We start from the raw sequence: 23847 nt of genomic DNA, 5'->3' as shown, positions 1-23847 counted from the left end.
TTCCTCTAGACCAGTGCTACTCAAACTTTTTCAGCTGGCGGACCACTATATATTTTTCAGTAATTCTCACGGAGCAGCATCATATTTTAAAATAAAAAGGTTATATACTCGTATGTATATGGTTGACAACTCGTAAACAAATAAAAATAAAATAAAATCTAATTAATAAAATTTATTTTATTGAATTCAAAGAAGTACAATATTTACAAATATACTTAGACAAAGATAAAAAATGAAAATAAAAAAAATAAAACTAATGAGACATACATATGAGCTTGTTTTTTATTAGATAACTTATCCAGTCATGGTTTAATCGAAGACAATGCCACATGCAATGGATCATAAATATCCACACTATGACGATGTTTTGTTTTAATTATACTCATGGTTGAGAAACTAGTCTCGCAAAGGTAAGTTGATGCAAATGGTAAAAAAGTTTTCACTGCAAGTTCATAAATATATGGGAATTCTACTTTTAATTTGATCCAAAAGCCTGCAAGTGAAGTTGTGGTTTCAAAACATTTTTTTAAATTCTTGATTTGCAGTCAGATTAATTAGTTTATCTTCCAAATTAGGTGATATATCATCATTCCATGGTAAAAATGGATTTCGTATCCATCCTTTTCCCTTTCGTGGATCGTCATCTGGTGGAAAAAAGAAATCGAATCACTCTGATAAATTTGTCAAATGCCAATTGATTATATCGCGCAAATACGTCATATTAAGCTCCTCTCCTGCTTCGTAAATAATATCAGCCAAATTGTGAAACATGTCATAGCAATCTTTTGAAACACGAATCTTCCATGTTTTTAGTTTTCGTTTCAACCCATCTGTATTGTCTGCCATTGTGAAACAAGATGACATTCTTCCTTGCATGTCATAACTTACGGTCATGCAAAATGCAAAAAATATCTGTCAAATAAGCTAGCTTGGCCATCCAGACTATATTTTGAAATAGTCCTGACATAAGCTATTGTTTTATTTTTAAATTACGTCTTTCTTCGAGGACCGGCTACCGTCCATAGTTTAAGTGGCACTGCTCTAGACTAGAATACCCCCTTAAATAAACGACAGCATTTTGCAAATTGGATCGATGGGAATTTAATTTTGCAATAACAATGAGATTAAATGATTTTATGACATCCTGTATTTGCATGATGATTTTTCTTTTCTGAAAAAGATAGGTAAGATTTAGCCTAATAGAACAATCTTCGGCAGATTAAATCTAAAAAAAAGAGAGTTTCGAAACAAAAGGGTCCAGCAAATCGGAAGGCCCAAATCGAGATGGCCAGATGGGATGTTCGCTCAATCGGAGGATGGACTCGTTGAATTTAACACCTCTGCAGGTAGATATGACCCATTCCAAACTGTGGCGCCAATGATCAACACGCGTCCTTTGGTTGGTCTGTAAACAGTGTTTAGATGGTATTAGATATTGTGCGAATGGATTGTGTATAAATACATATGTGGTTGTATATCATAACGATATATGTGGTTGTATATGTATAACGATAATGGTTGAATACAAAATTGGCATACTGCAATTGGAACCTGCTAGAGATTAAAAACCCGTCTCGAGATAACACATACATATTGCTATTCAACATGAAAGCGATGCAAAATTCTGAAATTATTATTTTAAAAAGTTCAATGACTCGGCTCTATTGAGAAATGGCATTTGGAATAATAATCAAATGAGCAAAATAAGAAAATCGTTATTTTAGCAAAAGTCCGTTGGATCTGCACAATTTGGAGCTGAAGACGCGAGTCGGGAAATCGTGCAGTGGATTACATTTCGGCAGTCTTACATTACATTTGAATCTTAGATTACATTACATTTGTTCGATTGGTTAACTTTTTATTGAAAATACTAATTAGTGTTTGTGTAACAAGCAATCGCAGTCGCACATACCTGTGGCGTGGCAACAGAAGACTGGGTGGGTGGGAGTGGGTGGAGTGGGTGGGAGTGGGTGGAGTGGGTGGGAGTGGGTGGGAGTGGGTGGAGTGGGTGGGAGTGGGTGGGAGTGGGTGGAAGGGCGAGGCAACCGCTAATGAAGAGTGCGACAAGTAGTGGAACTGATAGATAGATATGTATTATTAAGGAGTTTTTAATGGTAAAAAATTAAATATTAAATGCCAGTGTTAATAAAAAAATGGACAGTATAAAAATCTGAAGTACATTCGCCAGAACAAATACATAGCAATTTCTGTTGTTATCTTAGCAAAAGTCCGATGGATCATACTTTTCTCTTACCGAAACAAATACAAAAATGTATGTAAGTAGATATGTCTGTTTAAACTTTCTTATTTATACCCTAATCTTTCATTTCATTTAATTCAATCTTTCATGTCACAAGTAAATTCGCCAGAACAAATAGCAATATCCGTTGGATGGAATTGTATATCAAAATCGTTTTAAAGGAGCTCTAAACAAACGATCAATGCGAAAAAATGATAAACACCTGTTTTATAGGTTTCAAACATCACCGTAGCGAGGCCATGGCAAATGGGAGCTCACCTATTTCATTTTTTAATAAAACATATTAAATTTAAGTTGAATTCGATGTGTTTTTGAAATATCCATTTTTTATTTTTCAATTAGATATGTATTTTGTTCGAGGCATCGTTATGCATGTTTTACTTTTAATACTTTTGAGTTTTGAGTTCTCTTTTTGGAACCTTACAAACTGTTTTTAATTTTATTTCATCGCCTACTAAATAGATGGGAAATAATATCATCGTTATTAGCTTGAAAAATCATTCGGATACGAGATGGAAAATTTTAGCCTAGTCTACTGTTTTGAAAAGATTTTTACACCAGAATAGTTTTCTCTTTAAAAACACAAGCATAGATATATGTATGTTTTATTTTATTGATTTTATTTTTAAAGTTTAGACCATTGTGGCATTACATGAATTCCTAATGCGCCACAATGGTCAAAAAATATAACACAAAAGAAACAAACTAAACAAAAATTAATACATATGCACAATTCATAAAAAAATATATATAGGTATATATCATGTTTATTATTATATAGGCAGGGGCGTTATTTCAGTTTTTCCCATGGGGGGGGGGGGGGCAAAATTTGTGAGGGGTGTATTATATATAATGAGTATACGAATTTTAACTATTTATATTTTTATCAATAAAATTAGTAGTTAAATCATTTTAAAGGATAAACGAGTTTTGTAAATATCTTTCAAAGCAAGACAAACCACAAAACAAAATATATTTGCGAGTTAACATTTTTTTCTGTGAAAAATCGATGTATTTATATAATATTATGTACCTATTCATATACCTTACAGTGTTCTAAATAATTTCAATACATATTCTATTTTCGTTGGTTTAGTATTTTAATTCGAATTCATAATAACACTTAAAACAACGTGGATAGTCCCATTTAAATCTAGCCCCCTAAAGCCACCCCCCCACCCCACACAAATAGTAACAGTTTATTATTTTCATAACACCTTAGCCCTTTTTCTGAATCCGTTTTTCTGCTTTTTCTGATTTTATGCAAGTTTAAAATTCGTCCGAGGACCATCAATCCAACAACCCTGTATCTTTTATATCGAAAGATTCTTCATTATAGTCCTCGGAAGTGGACGAGAGTGAATCTTCCATCGAGTGAGATCTCGTCCTATAAATAAAGAAACAAATCTACCTGTAGTGTTATAGAGTTTCAAAATATTTAATGACTATTTGAAACGAATTGTACATAAGTGCCGGTAAAGCAAATTGCCGAAGAATTCCAACCTGCGAATGGGTACGATGTGGTCTTCATCTCTATCCTTTTTATCGTCTATATTCTCTTGTAGGGTTTCGTTGTTCACGGCTGAAGAACTGGCCACTGGCTCCAGGTTTTCTTCTTTTACCACAGTGTTTTCATTATCTTGGTTGGGGGTGGGGCTCGGGGTGGAGTGGAGGCTGAAGGTGGGGGATGGAGTGCGGGTTGGCCTGGGTGTGGGGCTTGGAATGAAGTAGAAGCTGGAGGTGGGAGATGGAGTACGGATTGGGCTGAGGTTGGGGGATGGGATGGGAGTGAGGCGGGGCTGGGAGTGCTGCTGGGGGTGGGTCTTGGGGTGGAATCGAAGCTGAAGGTGGGGGATGGAGTGGGGGTTGGGCTGGGGGTGCGACTGGAGGTGGGGGATGGGGTGCGGGTGGAGGTTGAGCTAGATGTGGAACTCATGGTCTTCACACAACGAAACCTGAAATGAAAGTAGGAATTGAGGCGAAGCTGTTACTGATCTGAAACTACTCGCAAACTGCACAAATTTTGTGCAATTAAAAAATATACATTATATGGAAAAAAAATGTAAATATATATTATACTAGTGGTTTTACCCTGCTTCGCTCGGTATTTGTAATATAAACCGCTTAAACATGACTAATCTAATAGTAAACATTTTATAAAATTTATTTGAATAGTTTTATTTTATATAAATTTATTTGAATATTCATTTGGTTTTTTTTTACATACCTCCTTTACGTTTTTTATTAAATTAACTGTCACGAACAAACAAACATATGTAGATACATACTAAGTCTCTTTTGAAATTATATGTATACCAGAATCTGGCGCCTGCGCCCCCGGGGACTATAAATCGAATCGGTGCCTATTAATTAAAAAATAAATAAATCGAATGTGTTGTCTACGAACCAACCAACCGAGGCTACATATATATATTCAAAGTCTCTTTCTTTTTTTTATTTAATTGACTGTCACGCACAAACAAACATATATACTAAGCCTCTTTCAGAATTATATGTATGCCAAAATCCGGCGGCCCCACGGGTGCTTTCGCGCCCGGTGCCCCCCGGAGCCTTCGCCCCCTAGAGTTGTTAATTTCGAGGAAAAAACATTAATTAAAGAAAACCTTAAAAAGCCGGTTGATCGTGCCAAAAAGCCGGTTTTCTGTTATTTAAAAAATGCTCAAAAAGTCGGCTTTTCGGTTTCGGTTTAAACCGGATTGGAAGCCCAAAGTTCGAGGGTAGGCGTGAAGTTTGTACTCACCGGAGACGTGGGTTGGATCTCTTTTGCAAGATGAGTCAGCGGAAGAACACGTCAATCTCGTCGGACTGACTGACCACGCTCGCGATTCGACGTTTTTTGGCCCAAACTGCATCTAAATGTCGGCCTATTCCTTCGATGACGAAATTCAAATTTTTTTTTCATGAATACTGGCCAAATTTCGCGAGTCAAGTGATCTTATGAACATACATAAAATGGGTGCTTCTGTAAAAGAAAACGTTAAATACCCTTGAGTATAATTATATATATATATATTGAAATTATCTACATTCTTGTAAATTAGTGATTTTGGGAAAAAAATTCGTAGTTCAATGAAATTTTTTTTTCTGCCAAACTAATTTATTCATTGCGATCAATTTCTCAACAAATGGGACGTTCTGTATCTACTGTGTCAAGAATAATGAAAAAGAAAAAGGATTCTGGAACTTTTGCTCGTAAGAAGGGAACAGGACCGAAAAGATGCATATCCGAGAGACAAGATCGCCTGATAACTCTATTATCTTTAGGGCAACGGTTCAAAACTGCTGTAGAAATAAGAAAAGAGATCCCGGATCAATTTTCAATTGAAATTAGTGATGTAACCTTAAGAAAACGACTCAGAGAAGCTGGACTGCAAGCTCGGAAACCTGCGAAAAAACCATAAATTACGAAGAAAATGATGAAAAACCGATTAGAGTGGTCGAAATATCACGAAAATTGGACGACATCGGATTGGCGACAAGTCATATTTTCTGATGAGTTGAAATTTAACCTCTTCAGCTCCGATGGTTTTCCGTATGTTCGAAGAAAAGTTGGAGAAAGATTCGACCAAAAATGTACCCTGAGACAGTGAAGCATTCCCCAAGCCACATGGTTTGGGGATGTTTTTCTTATTATGGAATTGGTCGAATACAGTTTGTGCAAGGTTCCATTAACGAAATAGCATATAAAAAAAATTCTAGAAGAAAGTTTTATCCCATCAATGGAAAACCATCTTTCAAATTCTGGTGATGTCATATTCCAAGATGACTCTGCCCCTTGTCATCGAGCTAAATTAGTGAGTATTAATTTTATTTAATGATATTGAATGTAATTAATAATATTTCGATCAAAAAACTGAAATATTTTTGTTACTTTTTTTTAGGTTCGGGTTTCTTTGCAGGAATTGGGTGTAAAGACATTAACATGGCCTGGGAATAGTCCCGATTTAAACCCAATTGAAAATGTATGGATGGCTATTAAATATAGGGTTAGTAAAACAAATGTGTCTAGCCATCAATCATTAAAAGAGACTATTGAAAAAGTATGGTATGAAGACTTCCCCATCGACATTTTAAGAAACTTAATAGATTCTATGCCTTACCGTAAAAGCCGTCATAAAATTAATAGGAGCCGCAACAAAATATTAATTAAGTTCTTATAATTTGTAAATAATACCATGTGACTAATTAAATTAAAAGTTTACGCTCAACTGTGTTTTTTCATTCAAAATTTCATTCAACTGTGGAGACTACGTTTGGTCATAAAAACCGGCTCAGACTAAAATTCTCCCTACCTTTTTTTTGTTGTTTCCTTTCTTAACGATTGTCGTTAAAATAAAGCACTATGATATAATCTACCATTTTAATGACTTTGGGTGTTTATTTTATTTAAGATCACTGAAATTTCACGCAAAATCACATTTTTCGATGGTGTTGCGGTTTCCGAAACCGCGACTGTATGTAAATATATTTATCAATGAAGATGTACAAAATATTCATAGATGAATATGTATTTAAAATAAAATGATGATGAAACTCGAATTGGGGTGCGAACTTGCACAATTCCAGAAAAATTTCATTTTCTATTTCGGAAATTTCTAGAATAGTATATACATTTGTAAAATAATTCTGGCTGCAAAAATCGCCAAGATAAATATCGATTTGTGTAACGTCGTAATTAACAATAGGTATCGTTGTCTCTGTCTGCGCCGGCTGTAGGTGCGTGCGTGCGAGAGGTGTGGATGCGAGCAGAACTCCCACTCGCACTCCCACGCATCGGAAGCGCTGCTCGCACGCACTCGAGACAGAGCTGGAGAGACAGAGACAGAGACAGAGAGCGAGACCCGCCATTGCTATGTACGCCATTGTAATTCCGAGTACAACCTCGGTTGATAATTGCGGCGCTCAGCGATAGCGAACCTACGCATGCTTTCAAATTAAACCTACGCAAAGAGACACGTGTGCGTACGTACCACTTTCCACATTTATTTCGTACCTTTGCAATGTGACGAAACATCCCATATGAGGTTTATTTAATGTAAAATTATTCCATTTAAAGGATGAAATGAATTGAAAAAAATAAACTACTGAAACTGACCTTGAATTTGAAAAAAGTCTGCAAAAAGTGGCAGTGCAAATATATTTTTTCGATTTTTTTAATATTATTTTTTTGAATTTTACATGATACAAGCATCTTTTCCAACCACAGGTAGTGCCGGTTGTAGGGGGGGGGGGCTGGGTCGGGCGGCGAGTAAGTTAGGGCGCCACTCGATACGCCGAACGCGCTTTATCATTTAAAATTAAGGCGCCAAAGGCCCTACAAAACTTTAGATTAGAGGGCCAAAGGCGCTTCTACTTTCTAAACTGTAAACATGTTTACACTTTGTTCAACTTCAATATGAGCTATGGACGTGCACATTCGCTCTATTGTCACGGATATTCCATTAGATCCGTCTTGTAGAAGCGTGTGAAATATATGGTCGATTTGGGTATCACTTATGATCCTCAACGCACCTTTCACAGCCATATCAAGAAAGTCGTTGACGTTTCCTTTCGTCGACTTGGATTTGTCTTGAGATATGCAAGATTATTCTCCAATCCTCTGTCTTCTCGCTTGCTTTTCAATTCGCTTGTGAGAAGTAAGCTAGAGTATAATGCGATTGTGTGGAATCCGCATGAAGCAAATTACTCTCTGATGATTGAGAAAGTGCAAAAAGCATTTCTTCGTTTCCTATATAGGAAAGAATATGGGTATTACCCATATCTCTACCCTACTCCTTTCCTTTTGGGCATGCTTGGGTATAATTCCCTTGAAGTTCGGAGAAACTTCTCATTAATTCGTTTCGTTCTCCTGCTCTTACGTGGCAATACGTCATGCCCGTTGTTGCTGGGGCAGTTGGAACTTTATGTCCCTAATCACTATGTGCGTGGTAGACATCATCATTTGCTGGCTGTACCTCCTGCCCGCACAGTTATTTTTCGAATGGCTCCTATTCCAAGAGCTATTCGACTTCTTAATGAAATCGTTGCTGCCGAGACTGAATGTGATATTTTCCACCTTAGTGAGCGTAAATTGTCGGAAATTACTCTAACCCATTTATCTGGTAATCTGCGCTCATCATTGTTTTCATGATTGATTGTGATTTATGAGTGAAATTTTGATTAGCTCTCTTCCATTTGGGCCGTACAGGGATGTTTTGTATTTGTAGTTGTTTCTTACATATTTATTGTAACTGGCTGTAGGTGCAAGGCATTCCTTATGCTATATTTTTATTTGATATTTTTACTTTATTTGTTATTATTAAATGCTATTTTTTATGTTTATGTATGGATGTATTTATGTTTATGTTCAAATGTATTTTTTTTTATGTATAATTGAGTAAATTATTTTCGTTATGTATTAATTTATGTTTAATTGTTATTTTGTTTTTTTTTGTGTTATATTTTTTGACCATTTTGGCGCTTTAGAAATACCTGTTATGCCACAATGGTCTGTTTAGAATAAATAAATATATCGCTTAAAGAAATGATCCAAGTAGCTCACGAAGCAACCACATTAGCGGAACAATTAAAAGATTTCAGCTTTCTTATTTCATTAATTGTTTGGTACGATGCTCTTTTTCAATTAAATTAATTTTTATTTCTTAGATACAACATCAAACTTAGATACAGTGTCAATGAAAGAAATATTCGTGAGAATTTTAAACAATCTTACGGAAAGAGCCGATCTTCAAATTAAGCTGTCCGCGAATTAGGAATCTGATATTATTCGTAATGAACCCATTAATTTAAAATATTTTCTTTCAGACAAAGTTCAAGGTAAAATTAATACACTCATTGTATTAAATTTTATAAAACAGCATGATTTACAAAAATTGTATCCAAACATTTACATCTTGACTATTATTCAAAACTGAAAATATATTTTCACTTATCAGGTGATCCTAAATCTTATTACTCCTTAATGTATAATGTGAAAAATATTGATGAAATGATTTTTAATTTCAATTAAGAAAAAAAATTTGGGGGGGAGCTTAATCATATTAGCCCGGGGTCCGTCTTGGAATGAGCGGGCCATGATTAAAACTTTTACTTATATAATACTAATTTTGCTGTATATCTCCTAGTTATCTACTAAGACACAATATACAGAATGTATATTAACACATAATCCTATAATGCTCTATATCTATATTAACACTACAAAGAGATAGAGAATATTGTTGCGTAGGGGTGGGTGGAGGATCCAAGTAAAAGGCCAACAGTCGTATCACAGCATTTATTTAGATACACGCACTGTCAGTGCTAAGTCCAGAATGACATATTATCGCCTACGTACCGACTTATAAGGGGTAGATCTCTCAGGACGTCTAATCTGTTTACCTACTGTATAGTCACGTATTCGGATATGTATTCCCACGGTATGAGAAGTGCAATCATTGTTTAGCTTTCATGCACTTGTCGCTAATCCTTAAAACCACTTACCCCGGTCACACGGTCTCTCAGGACGCTACCCGGCCTAATCCGATCGCAATTACTCGGCGGCTCTGTTTAGTATACGTAACAATATCTATATGTATATCTAAAATGGACAATGATCACTACATCATTAACATTAGAATATATGTACATATGTATGTATGTAGCAATCTAACAACAATAAGTATTGCTTAAATAATGCCTACATTAATAAGAATAAAATGACCACTAAATCAATAGCTATTATAATTAAACAAAGGCGTATTATTGTATGAAGACATAAATTCTGTGTATTCTTGTTAAGTTATTTTTTAAATATACGACAAGATCACTACATACGTATATACTTTAATGCTCTATTTCTACATTAACATTATCAAGAAAAAAATCACAAAAGATGTAATGAAAATAAAATATAAGTATATCTAATTTTACTGATTATTTAATGAGCAACAATTCCATATGAAATGTACACTGCATTACTCAATTAACACTGCGTTATTTCAAATAGCGTTTACATAAACCTATAATGATCTATATCTACATAAAATTATAAAGACAAAATGAACCATGATCACTAGAACTATTTGAATATATTTTATTTTTTCTGGAGGTGGGAAATCTTCAAAGACACCTACATACAGTCCAAACCCACTCTCTGGGACTTGTATGTATGTATTTCATCAAAGAGTGGGATCCGTTTATTCGTCATCTTCATTATTTCCCTCATCTCTACGTCATTGACCCATATATAGATTCAATAAAAATGCAAATTGGAATTTAAGAACAAATAAATTTTGAAACAGTCATAATACACAATTTAGACTCATTCCTCCGTTCGTCTCACATTCATTCTTCTCTCGTTTTCTTTCTTATGATAAAAAAATGATCACTAGATCAGTAGGTATTGAAATTAAAATTAAACTAAGATGTATTGTTTTATGAAGACATAAATTCTGTTTATTCTCATGTTTAGTTAGTTTTTCTACCATTAACAATACACAAATGTAGGTAAACAAGACACTGATCACTACGAGAAAAAGTATGCAGAAAAATATGACCATTCATTCTTCTCTCGTTTTCTTTCTTATATCTACATAGATATGTACATATGTACCAACACAATAACAATAAGAACCTATTACTTAAAAATGAAAATCAAAAGATACAAAATGATCACTAAATCAGCAGGTATTGAAATTGAAATTAAACTAAGATGTATTGTTTTATGAAGACATACATTCTGTTTATTCTCATGTTTAGTTAGTTTTATAACGAGAAAAAGTTAGTTAAAAAGTTACATAACGAGAAAAAGTATGCTAAAAAATATGACCACTCAATCAGCAGCTATTGAGTTTTTTAAAACATCCTCGGTCCGTTTGGCGACACGCTTCGTAAGGGGCAGTATCCTCTGAAACAAAAAGAAATTGTTTGTAATTACAAAGTTAACTGCTCGCAATATGTACATTTTAAGGTATTCTACATGTCTATACATCTTACATGGTATGTGCATCATCACCAGTCGCTCCACAAGTGGGACATATATAACTCCTCAAAATAGGGCACGACAACTTGCCCGTAGGTGACCTCAGATAGTGACTATTATACATGACATAAGACTCGCCGTTCTTGTGGCAGTAGCCGCAGTACATCGGCGTTTTCGGAGGCTCGCCTTTCTGGACCTGGTGATTATAAAAATCGGATTACAAATGCTTAGATACAAATTTTAGTTGTTGCAAATCTATTTTGTTTTCAAAACCTTGGATTTGTTCTTAGATGAATTTGGATTGAAAGGACAATTCTTCCTGAAACAAAATGTCACAATTTTCAATTAGGTGCCTAAATTTTATGCTAGAACTCAATCTACATTAATGAATATCTCACCGGGTGTGGGCGTTATCACCAGTCGCTTTACAAATGGGACAGATAACGCTCCGTAGAACTGGACAGGATATATTGCCATTCGATGACCACAACGAATGGTTATTATAAAAGAGAGACGGCTTTCCACCTGCATGACAAAACATGCAATATTCGATATTCAGGCAAGGACTTTCCACCGGGAGCTGAAATTTATATATATAATTCGGGTTAAAATCGCTTGGACGCAAATTTGATATGTCTACAAATATTGGTCACGATGATTAGTTTGCCTTACCGCTGACATCGCGGATTTGTCCTTAATGTGGAAAACGCAGAATCCCTCCGCTCTGGCCGACAACACAGTCTGAAATCAATTCAGCGCGGAACATGAAACGTCGTTGTGCAAAACCGATCAACGAAAAGTTCGAGCTGGACTAACCTGAGATGTAACCTTGAAAAGTTCGCTTACGTCCTCGTTCGTGGGTTTCCTTCGATCAGCAAAATAAGTGACCCCGGCCACTGGAACGGATGATTCGAATGACGATTGGAGTGGGTGATGTGAAGGGTTTCTGCGGAAATTCTCTGGACATTGACAACAGCAAGGCCGTTCGAACGAGCGTGCAGAAAGCAACGTGCAGACAGGCAGAGTGAGGTGCGGCCGTAACACTCAAATATTCGTCCAGCTTTTTGAAATATGCACAAAAATCATCGTTCATCACGTGATCGAGCTTTTATTCATCACAATTACTCGAGTGCATATGTAGATACAAATAATTGGAGTACTCTATATTTCTTATCTTATTTTTGGTATTCCATTGAACTGTTTCAATCTAGCATTGCCGGCTCCACAACTACATATTCAAAATATGAATGTGATGACAAAAAGGTTCTGGGCCCACGAAATTAATCGTGTAGACAAATATTCATTATTTAAACTGTATACATAAAGAGGCGAGAGGCGACTGGCTCGAGGAACACACATGCATAAATGCTTACAATTGCCTGTACACGTGTCAAATGTTCTTGCCTTGAAGTAAAACAGAGGTTGTTTGAATCTACGAACAGTAGTGTTCGCCACACTATCTACATTTGGGCGTATTTCATTTTTGTAGTCTTGTCCTATTGGTCTTTTTTTTCTATAGATAGACAGCTGACAGGGGTTTTCATTGTAAAATATTACATTAATAAAATAAATTTGCGATTGCCTCTATTTACATAAAAATGGGGGGATCGCTCCGGGTTGCTATAGCCAAAATAGAGCTTATCATCGATTTATTATAGCTTAGTAATTCCTATATGTCTATGCACATAAATATATTCTTATACCTCGTATACATTGTATGTATGTATACGTATACATATAATTTCGGACGGTTGGGCAGCGTACGGAAACATTCCACATATTGCTAATGGAATATACACGCATTTGTTTGTGGTTTAATACAAATTCATCTAAATATGAATCAAAACGGGCACGCGTTGTGCCAAATTGACGCTTCATCTTTCTTTTCACACACATTCACATATTTTCCACATTTTGCGTATGTATTACACTATCATTTGGATCCACGAAATTATAACCACTTTTACCGGAATTCGGAAGATTTCCGTACGCTGAAAACCGTCCGAAATTATATGCGAACCAGGCAGTATATGTATGTCGGAGTATTTCAGGGCACGGCAATACTAGAGTAGTCGCAAAGAGCAACCAATGAGAGGAAGGAGCGGGTCGACCGGGCCTCGTTTCCGAGCCTAGAGGGTCCACCCTGTCTCACTTTTTTCACTTTTACCAAAAAATATATCTATAACATCATAAAACAAGGAAATATTGATATTTTCAAGCTGGAAGCCTTTCATTGACCACTACTGTACGTATAATTTTGCTTTATAAATGTTGTACAAACACATTCAAACGCACAATATCTAATGCTATCTAAACACTATTTGCAGAAAATTCAAAGGAAAGATGAGTTGAGAGGCATTAAATTCGACGATCCATCCTCCAATTGGGCGAACATCCTGTCCGGCCATCTCTATTTGGGCCTGCCAATCTGCTAGACCCTTTTGTGTCGAAGGACAGCCCTCTTTTTACAGTGTCCTGATTGACCAAACGCCAGATGGAATCCAGCCAGCCGACGATGATGCTATTTGACTAAATCTTCCTATTGTCATACAAATATCGTCATCTTCAGTCATTTATCATTCACTGCTGGATGAAAGCCTCTCCAACACGCTTCCAATCGTCTTTGTTTTGCGCAACTTTCATCCATTCCACCTCAGACATTTTTCTAATTTCGTCTACTCATCTTCCCCGCAGTCTTCTTTTTACCCTTTTGCATTCTCTCTGGTACCATTCTAGCACTTCTTTTGTCCACCTTTCGTCTATTCTTCCAGCCACGTGGCCCGTCCATTGCCATTTCAATCGCTTCACTCTATCCACTATATACACAACCTTTGTCATACTACTCACCCAAGTATTCCGTTTCCTGTTTTTACTCGTTATGCCAAGCATACGTTTCATACTTCTTTGAGTGTATCTTTTTCTTTAGGCAAAGTGGCATTTTCGATTTAAAAACCATATTCATTTAAGTACCAGTTTCGTGTGGAGCAGTCTTTCAATAAATGCGAAATTGTTGTGTAATTTTCAACTGCTGAGAAGGTGCACAAGTACTAAATGTATGTATCTATGTACATATGTACTAAAGCACATATGTATGTACTAACAAGCTAATTTAAGAAAATTTAATAAAGAGCTTTGACTTTGACTTTGATTTGAAACTATCTTTCAATTATCTACAAGCAAAAAGCGGTAAAAGTGAAAACCCTCGACAGGGCGGAGACCGCTTGGTCAGAAGGGAGGCTCGGTTGACCCGCTCCATCCTGTGATTGGCTACTCTTCGCGATGCCAATAGTATTGCCGTGCCTTGAATTAACTCGACTTTTACCTGATGAAATACTCAGACATATAATGCCTGGGTCACATATAATTTCGGACGGTTGGGCAGCGTACGGAAATATTCCACATGCTTCGAATGGAATGTACACGCATTATTTTTTGGTTCAATACAAATGCATCTAAATATGAATCAAAACGGGCATATGTGCATACGCGTTTAAAAAGGACACTGGAGTGGCTTTAAAAAGGAGACTGGAGTGGTCAGTGTTCGCCAAGTAAGCTGTTTTGGGGCGTATCTTATATTTTGGGCGTGAACCTTTTTTTTTTGACTAATGAAGGACGAATGCCAGTCAAGAAACTGATATTGTTCTCGGATCTTTTGAAAAAAAAAACTGCAATGAATACCTTTGGAATTTTATTACCTGCTATGCCCACTTATTATGACAAAGCTTCGGTGCGACCCTGCGCACCATTGTTTGAGACTTTTAGATATAATTTTTATTACTGAATACAGTGCGACAGCATGCAATGCACCTATTCACAGATGTTACACGAGCGCAAACTAACCAGTAGATTCTGTGACAGAATCACTAATAACCATACTAACACACTTGTGTCTCGGTGATTACGACAAAATTCCTATACCCTTCAGGTATAAACGCAGATTACCGATGCATAATCTGCTTTAGATCATCGACTTTAGAGAGTCTTTAATTAGAGAAATATAGAGCACCCCAATCATTTGTACCTACACCAAGTGGTGCTCACTGAAAATGGAATTTTATATTTTTATATGTGTTTATTATTATTTTTTGTCTAACTATACAACTTTGTTTTTATATTTTATTCTGTATGTGTGCCTATTTAAATAAATAAATATGCACTCAAGTAATTGTGATGTCCGATAAAAGCTCGATCATGTGATGAACGATGATTTTTGTGCATATTTCAAAAAGCTGGACGAACATTTGAGTGTTACGGCCGCACCTCACGCTGCCTGTCTGCACGTTGCTTTCTGCACGCTCGTTCGAACGGCCTTGCTGTTGTCAATGTCCAGAGAATTTCCGCAGAAACCCTTCACATCACCCACTCCAATCGTCATTCGAATCATCCGTTCCAGTGGCCGGGGTCACTTATTTTGCTGATCGAAGGAAACCCACGAACGAGGACGTAAGCGAACTTTTCAAGGTTAAATCTCAGGTTAGTCCAGCTCGACCTTTTCGTTGCTCCGTTTTGCACAATGACGTTTCATGTTCGCGCTGAATTGATTTCAGACTGTGTTGTCGGCCAGAGCGGAGGGATTCTGCGTTTTCCACATTAAGGACAAATCCGCGATGTCAGCAGTAAGGCAAACTAATCATCGTGACCAATATTTGTAGACATATCAAATTGTCGTCCAAGTGATTTTGACCCGAATTATGTATATAAATTCCAGATTCCGGTGGGAAACGATTGGCTGCACCTCGCGTATTGCTCCTTTTGCCACAGAGGTGGAAAGCCGCCTGTCTTCTATTATAGCCATTCGGTGAGGACATCGAATTGCAAGTTAAGCTGTCCAGTCTTACGACGGATTGTGTGTCCCATTTGTGGAGCGACTGGTGATAACGCCCACACCCGGTAAGATATTTAATGATGTAAACTAAATTCTGGCAAAAAATTAAGGTAAGGACTTGGTTTGTAACATTTTGTTTCAGGAAGTTTTGTCCTTACAACCCAGAGACACCCAACAGCACGTCCAAGGTTTCGAAAACTAAATATACCTATTTGCAACACCTAAAATTTGTATCTGAGCATTTGTAATCCGATTTTTATAAACATCAGGCCCAGCAAAGCAAACCTTTGAAAGCGCTGATGTACTGCGCCTACTGCTACAGAAACGGCGAGGCTAATGTCATCTATAATACACACGATCTGAGGTCACCTACAGGCAAGTTAACATGTCCTATACTGAGGAGTTACATGTGTCCCACTTGTGGAGCGACTGGCGATGGTGCCCATAGCAAGTAAGATATTCATAGATATGTAGAATACGTTAAAATGTATGTACATAATGCGAGGACTTAAATATGTAATTACAAATAATGATTTTTTTCTTTCAGAAGCTACTGCCCCTCTGCTCGAAATACATTACCAAATGAGTAAACGACTGAGTGATAATTTTTTGCATATACCTACTTTTTCTTTCTAATTTTTATGTATGTAGGTTCGAGTTTATTTTTCAATTCCTACATACTCTTCATATCATATAATACATCGCCTAATGGCTACTGATTACATATGTATGTTGTATAACATTATCTTGTTTACCTTGTTTTTTTCTTGTTTTATGTTTTAGAATGTATGTCTTCATAAAATAATACATCTCTCTCACTGTTGTTAGACTAATAGATATGTATAGTATATGTATATGCATATCTTATTTAGTAAAGTTTATCATTGTAAAGTTTTGGTATGTTTATATGTATTTTGTGTGAATGGTAGAAAAATTAACTAAATACAAGAATACACAAAATTTATGTCTCCAATAAAATAATACATCTCACTTACTGCTGTTAGATTAGTACATACATACATACAATGTATAATAGATATATTTATATTCTTATTTAGGGATCATTGTTAAGTTCAGGTATATCTATATACTTTTTGTTAATGATAAAAAAATTAACTAATTATAAGGATAAACAAAATGTATGTATTCATAAAATAATACATCTTATTTACTGCTGTTAGATTAGTACATACATACAATGTATTATAGATATATTTATATTCTTATTTAGGAATCATTGTAAAGTTCAGGTATATCTATATATTTTTTGTTAATGATAAACAAAATTTATGTCTTCATAAAATAATACATCTCACTTACTGCTGTTACATTAGTAAATACATAAAATGTATAATTTTTTTAATGATCGTTGTAAAGTTCAAGTATATACATTTTTTGTTGATGTTAAAAACATTAATTCAACATAATAATGTATGTCTTCATAAAATAATATCACTTAAGTGGTTGGTACATATTGTATGTAGATAGATATGTATATTCTAATAAATTAGTTACTGATCTAGCGATCACTACATTTTGTTTTTATTTATTTATTATTTTACCATGAAGAAATGATGAAAAACTACTTGATGAACTCGAGATTTTAACTGATTCGAACTCAGAATCGATCACTGATCACGTTTTCATGATGTAGAAAAAATGTGTGTCTGTGTATTTTGGAAATTTTTTGAACACCGCTAAACCTATCGAACTGAAACTTAGTATCGGTTACTGAAATTTTTATCGATACGACGTAAATTTTTTTCCAGTTTTGAAATCCGAGCCCTGCTTTTGAACCGTTTAAGAAAAAAACATTTTTCAAAATATCTAAAAAAAATAAAAAAAGTGATACAACAGATAAAATGAAAATTTAAATAATTAAAACATTGTATACACACGGTAAAAAATAATTTAATTTAAAAAAATTTATGCTGTCATACATGAAATAAAAATTAAACATATAACATAAAAAAACCATAAAATATCAACTTATATTATTTATGGAAAAGCAGGTACATAGTAAGTAATATCTATTGAATTTGGGATTTTTTCTGTGAGAGCTTTATAAAATGTCTCTATATATCTACATATACATACTTATTTTTTATTACTTATGTATGTATATTAATTCTCGAAGTTGATAAAAAGTATCATTCAGGCTAAATATGAGGGTGAAGTTAGCTGAAGATAGCTAAAATAAAATTATCTAGGTCTCTTAGAAAGATATTATATTTATTTATTTGAGAATACATGGTATTTATTATATTGTATAGTTGTTATATATCATATCATATCTTACTTTTTTATAATATAATATATTATTATAAATAAGGGTTTCCAACAGAACATATTCTCTTTATGACAAAATTCTTCTCTCAGAACATTTCCCTCTTTTGACAAATATGTATGCTCAAAATGTTCTTTTTTGATTTAGCCGACTTTTAAATATTTTATAATGGTTAAATATGGATTGAAAAGTTTGAATTGCAAATGTTATAAGAAATTTGAAAATGCTTATGTCTAACCATCATTTTATTAAATTTGAGTTTCTATTAAATTCATTATTAAACTAACACTGACAGACTACCTGCTGTTTGAGCTGTTGTTAACAACTCTGAAGCTATTTTGAAAAGCTACCAAGTGGTATGTTATGGTAATGACACATTTTAAAAAATAAACAAAATACCATTATTTTTATTTTATATTTATTTTTTAAGAAAAATTATAATATTTCATGAAAGCTTTAATGAAAATAAAATAAGTGCACATGTAATTTTGCCTGTTATCCTTTAATTTTTAAGTAAGCAATAATAAAAAAATATTATATTAACACTCTTAAGATATTGTAAATGGAGATTTAATATTTTATCCTATAATCCTATAATGCTCTATATCTACATACATTAACACTATCAAGAAAGAAATATACCTAAATAAAATAAACAATGATCACCATTTCTGTATATGTATATACATAGATATTTTGTGTATTTTTATATGAAGTTATGTTTTTCCTGCATCCATTTCATTATTTCCAGAACAATGGGGCAGTACTTTCTGAAATAAAATGTCATAGTTTATAATTAGTAAAGCAAGAAATAAATAAGTAGCTCTTAAAAATTGAAATCATACCTACATTAATATTAACAAGAAAAAATTCGTGGAAATTCGAATATGATGTATTATTACTAAGATGTATTATTTTATAAAGACATAAATCATGTGGAAAGTTATGTTCCTAGTTCAGAACATCAGTTTTTTTTGTACAATGTCTTTTGGACCATCGGGCAGTACTTTCTGAAACAAAATGTCATAGTTTATATGTAATTACAAAGTTAGTAAATCCCCCAATTAAATTTTAAGGTAAGCTATGTCTTACTTAGTATGAGCCTTAGTTTTTGCATTGACTGGACAATGTTTCCTAAAACACAATGGCACAATTTCCAATTACAATCCAAGTCTTTACATTAACATAACATTAGAATTGAAGATAATCTGTATCTTACACAGTGTGTGCGTTGTCACCAGTCGCTCCACAAATGAGACACACAATTTTGCGCAAATTTGGACACGTTATCTTATTGATCGGTGACCTTATGGTATGACTATAATAAACCGCAGACGGCTCTCCATTGTTACGGCAAAACCCGCAATAAGGGACTTCAATCGGGACCTTAAACTAACATATATAAATCAGGTTTAAAATGCTTCAATAAAAATTTTAGGTGTTGATCATGTCTAGTTTCCAAAACCTCAAATATCCTCGAATCGTTTTGTGATATTTTTGGAAATCCAGGGCAATACTTTCTGAAACAAATTGGCATAATTTGCAATAGAAGAGTCTTTATATTAATTAACATTGGATTTTAAGATTATCTATGTATGTCTTACTCTTCGTGGGCGTAATCTCCGGTTGCCCCACATTTAGAACAAATACATACCCGTAGTTTGGGGCACAATGTCACGTTCAACGAATAGTTTTGCGAGTGAGAATAGCAGTACCAAATCGGTTCTCCATTATACGAGCAAAAACGGCATGGCTTGTGCTCCAACCAAGTGTTTGTACAGTAGAACTAAAATGCACATAAATGGTTAAGATGTTTTTTTTGTTTTGATGTTGACAAATTTATGGTAATTTATGGTTAGACTAGTTAAATTTTGCATGATGCTGCACTACTCATGCACACATCCTCATTCGTAGTTTGAAGATTAATTTTAAACAACGCTCAACCTGCATCTCCTTAGAAATTTAATAAATATCAATATCAATAATTTTTTAAAATGTTCATTTGACAAGATGAGAGTAAAATTAAACTACCAATGAGTGTTGCCAACTTAAACTGGTCTAATCATGAATGACGCTAAAGCGATAAATTACTACAAATATTGTTCATGATTAGTTTTCCTTACCAATGCCATCGCAGGTTTGTCTGGGAAGCTTCCGAATTCGTAGATTAGATGAATGTCTCTATTATAGTCTGAAATCAATTCAGCACGAATATGAAACACAAATGTCCAAAATTGATCAAAGAAAAACAATGAGCTGGACTAACCTGCGATTCTTCGCCGTTGGAGATATTAACATTGAAAAGTTGGTTTTCCAAACCAGCCCTATTTCAAGCGGGTCAAAGTACTCGTTCGTGTGTTTCCTTCGATCAGCAACCCCCGGCCACTGGATCGGATGATTCGAATGACGATTGGAATGATTTGAAGGGATTCACCGACAATTCTCTGAAGAACAGCACGAGCGTCCGGCGAACACGCGGGACCAGGCTGGCCACTCTCGAGACAGAAGAGTGGTCGTAACACTCGAATATCTGTCTAGCTTTTCGAAATACGCACATCGAAATCCTTCACGTACTTGTGTACTTGTATTCGAGATTTTTATTTTAACTTGTACGTGATATGTTAAAAAAATACAAATTGTGCAATAGGTACAATAAACGTTCAATTTATTACCGTATTGTGCTTACATAGGGTTGTCAGGCGTGCCGATTAATCGGGATTGTCACCAGTTTTAAGTCTGGTGTCCCGGTGTCCCGAACAAACCTCTCGGGACGCCCAAATGTCCTGGTTTACTACTTTTTAAATTCCTACAGAAGTTTTTAACTCAGCATTAAACTATAAACTATAAACAAAAAGTCGGTAAAAGTCAGACTCGAATATCCGTCCAGCTTTTTGAAATATACACATTGAAATCATCGGTCTTCACGTGATCAAGCTTTTATCTGACATCACAACTACTCGAGTGCATATGTAGGTAAAAATAATTGGAGTACCTACTCTAAATTTCTTATTTCATTTTTGGTATTTTGATAATTAATTCAATCCAGCATTGCAGGTTTTTAAATCCACGACCATACAAAACATGTATGCGATGACAAGAAAGGTTCTGAGCCTTTGAAATTAGTCTTGTAGACAAATATTCATTATTAAAACTACATATGTCCATATGTGTATACACGGCAGACAGGGACGGCTGGCTCGAGAAACGTTGGTTCGAATTCACACATGCATCCATACAAACGTGCATACGCATGGTCATTGGCATATATGCATAAACATGCATGCATATGCCTATACGCGAGTAGAATGACGCATATGTTTAAAGCGAAACAGAGGCTGTTTGTATCTACAACGCAGGTGTATTAAATCTAAAGGCCGATTTAATTTTTTGAAACTGTGAATTCCTTCGGCAATTACTTAGATGCCACTGACCACAACTATGCTGAAGAAAGTTATAATTAATCAGACTCATTACTAATGTTTTCAAATAAACTAATTTATGTTTGTATTATATCTACTTATAAGTACATGTATTCGAGATTTTTATTCTTGTAATTTTTATGTAAAAAAAAAAACAAATTGTGCAATATGTAGGTACAATAAACGTTCAATTTATTTCCATGTTGTGCTTACATCTATGTAAGGTATGTATGTAGAATATAGAACCCCTGATCTCGGCCCAACCCCTGATTCCATACCCACCACTGACTCTACCCCAACACCACCCTACCCCCCCTACCGTTGGGAATAGGGGAAGGGGTGGTGTTGGGGTAGAGTCAGCGATGGGGGTGAGATCAGAAGTTGCGATGGAGGTGGTATCAGTGCTTGTGCTGCTCACCGGCACCTTTTCTTCGTCTTTCGTTTCCTTTTTTACTACTTCTCCCGACTCGTGGTTGGGGGCTGGGTCGCCAGTTATCTTGAGGATAGCGGAAGGGGTGGCGTTGGTGGTAGAATCAGCAGTGGGGGTAGGATCAGGATTAGGGGTGGGGGCGGCGTTGGCGGAAATATCAGTGATTGGTGCGGGATCGGTGGTGGGGGTGGATTTAGGGGTTGGGGCGGGATCAGGTACTGGAATGTTTATATAACGAACTGTAAAATAACCGAAATTATTTTTTGATAATAAAACAACAAAATTTGAACAATTTTACATGACCCGAAAATTTAGCAATTGTATACTAAACAGTTACTAAAATTCCATAAGTATTCATGGCAGTTATTTCTTTTCAAAACATGCGAGAATAATATTATTATTATAATTAGACTTATTATTATTATTATTTATTATTTTTATTTGTTATTATTATTTATAATTATTATTATTATTTGTAATATTTATATATTACTTATGTATTTATTTTTTTATTTTTGTTTACTATTTTTCAATACTCTTTTTAATATCATCATTATTATTATTATATCAGTTTCTTAACCCTTTCAGTGCTGACATGTTTTCTGTTGGAAATTTCGCTAATATTTCCCACTAGAATTATTTAGAAATCCAATAGAACGTGATGCGAAGTTTCAGTGTATTGATAGGACTAATTACATATGTGTGTATGTTACGGTCAATGTATTAAATTACCGATTGATATGATAAATAATAATCTGATAATATGATAAATAATAAACCCAATTAACCCTTGACGAGTGCTGACGTCTTTCCTGTCGAAAGCCCGCCACGCTTAACATTTCCAACTAGAATTATTTAGAAATCCAATAGAAAGCAGGTATAAAATTGAGGCTAATCCAAACAAACCAAACCAAAGTACCGCCGAGTATTTCGATTTTTGTAAAGGTGTATTTAGACTCTCTAATTTATCTTGCAACAATATAAACTAAATAAAAGAAGTCTATTAATAAATGTATTTTTCCAAAACTAGTTGCATCTTCTTTATTGTAATGCTCACAATATAAATGCCAAGCCACAATCTAAAATACTCAGCAGTGAGGGATTACCATCGGGAGATTCTGCTATGGTTATAAATTCAGAAATTCCGATGTAAACCAGTCTTTCTGAACATTGACACGGATTACACGACCCATGTTCAATGCATTTTTTCAATACTACCTGGAAAGGCTTAGCGAGTAGTATTTTTGTTTATTTTTTTACATACTCAAAATACAATGCCTATCGGCGTATTTCAGGCTCATTGATCGGCGTTGGTCAGCATTCAAAGGGTTAACTGGTATTCGTTGTATATTAATCGAAATAAAAATAGGTTCACACCCGATATGTATTTAAACTCACATGGCGAACACTGCCGTAACTGTTACGGCCTCTGATCTCGTTTGACAGCTGTCAACTTCACATGCTTACATATATTGTTTCTATTTTAATCATGGCACGGGGGACAGCCATGGCTTTAGCCCGTGGGGCCCAGCTCGCTAAGGGACCCAGCACCGAGATCATTTTTTTTTATTTGCTACGAACTTGAGAATTGTCTTTTGTCTTCGTACTTCGTAGATACCTTAGCTATTATTTTTACACCATGA

The 23847-nt window shown here is 35.0% G+C and overlaps 1 protein-coding gene and 1 long non-coding RNA gene across 2 annotated transcripts in view; one reads left to right on the top strand and one right to left on the bottom strand.

Annotated features, from left to right (window-relative positions):
- Nucleotides 1-23847, top strand: part of LOC143921118 (uncharacterized) — a 607092-nt gene that overhangs the window by 253579 nt on the left and 329666 nt on the right. The gene's annotated exons all lie outside the window — the stretch shown is intronic.
- On the bottom strand, nucleotides 10986-12269 carry LOC143922883 (nanos homolog 2-like). The gene is made up of 4 exons (XM_077446274.1): nucleotides 12060-12269; nucleotides 11916-11984; nucleotides 11258-11823; nucleotides 10986-11168 (listed from the first exon to the last, which is right to left on the bottom strand). The coding sequence occupies exons 3-4, from the start codon at nucleotides 11407-11409 to the stop codon at nucleotides 11117-11119; spliced, it is 204 nt and encodes a 67-aa protein (XP_077302400.1). The 5' UTR covers nucleotides 11410-11823; nucleotides 11916-11984; nucleotides 12060-12269; the 3' UTR covers nucleotides 10986-11116.

Source organism: Arctopsyche grandis, chromosome 2, assembly GCF_051622035.1.
Source record: "Arctopsyche grandis isolate Sample6627 chromosome 2, ASM5162203v2, whole genome shotgun sequence".
NCBI lineage: Eukaryota > Metazoa > Arthropoda > Insecta > Trichoptera > Hydropsychidae > Arctopsyche > Arctopsyche grandis.
Note: the sequence above shows the minus strand (reverse complement) of the source record. Positions and strands in the feature narration are given on the sequence as shown.

Excerpts from the sequence above, each read along its gene's own strand:
- LOC143922883 (XM_077446274.1), bottom strand. The coding sequence starts at position 11,409 with ATGTACTGCGGCTACTGCCACAAGAACGGCGAGTCTTATGTCATGTAT. Across the intron at positions 11,169-11,257 it reads GGTGATGATGCACATACCAT|AGGATACTGCCCCTTACGAA; the intron begins GTAAGATGTATA and ends TTTTTGTTTCAG.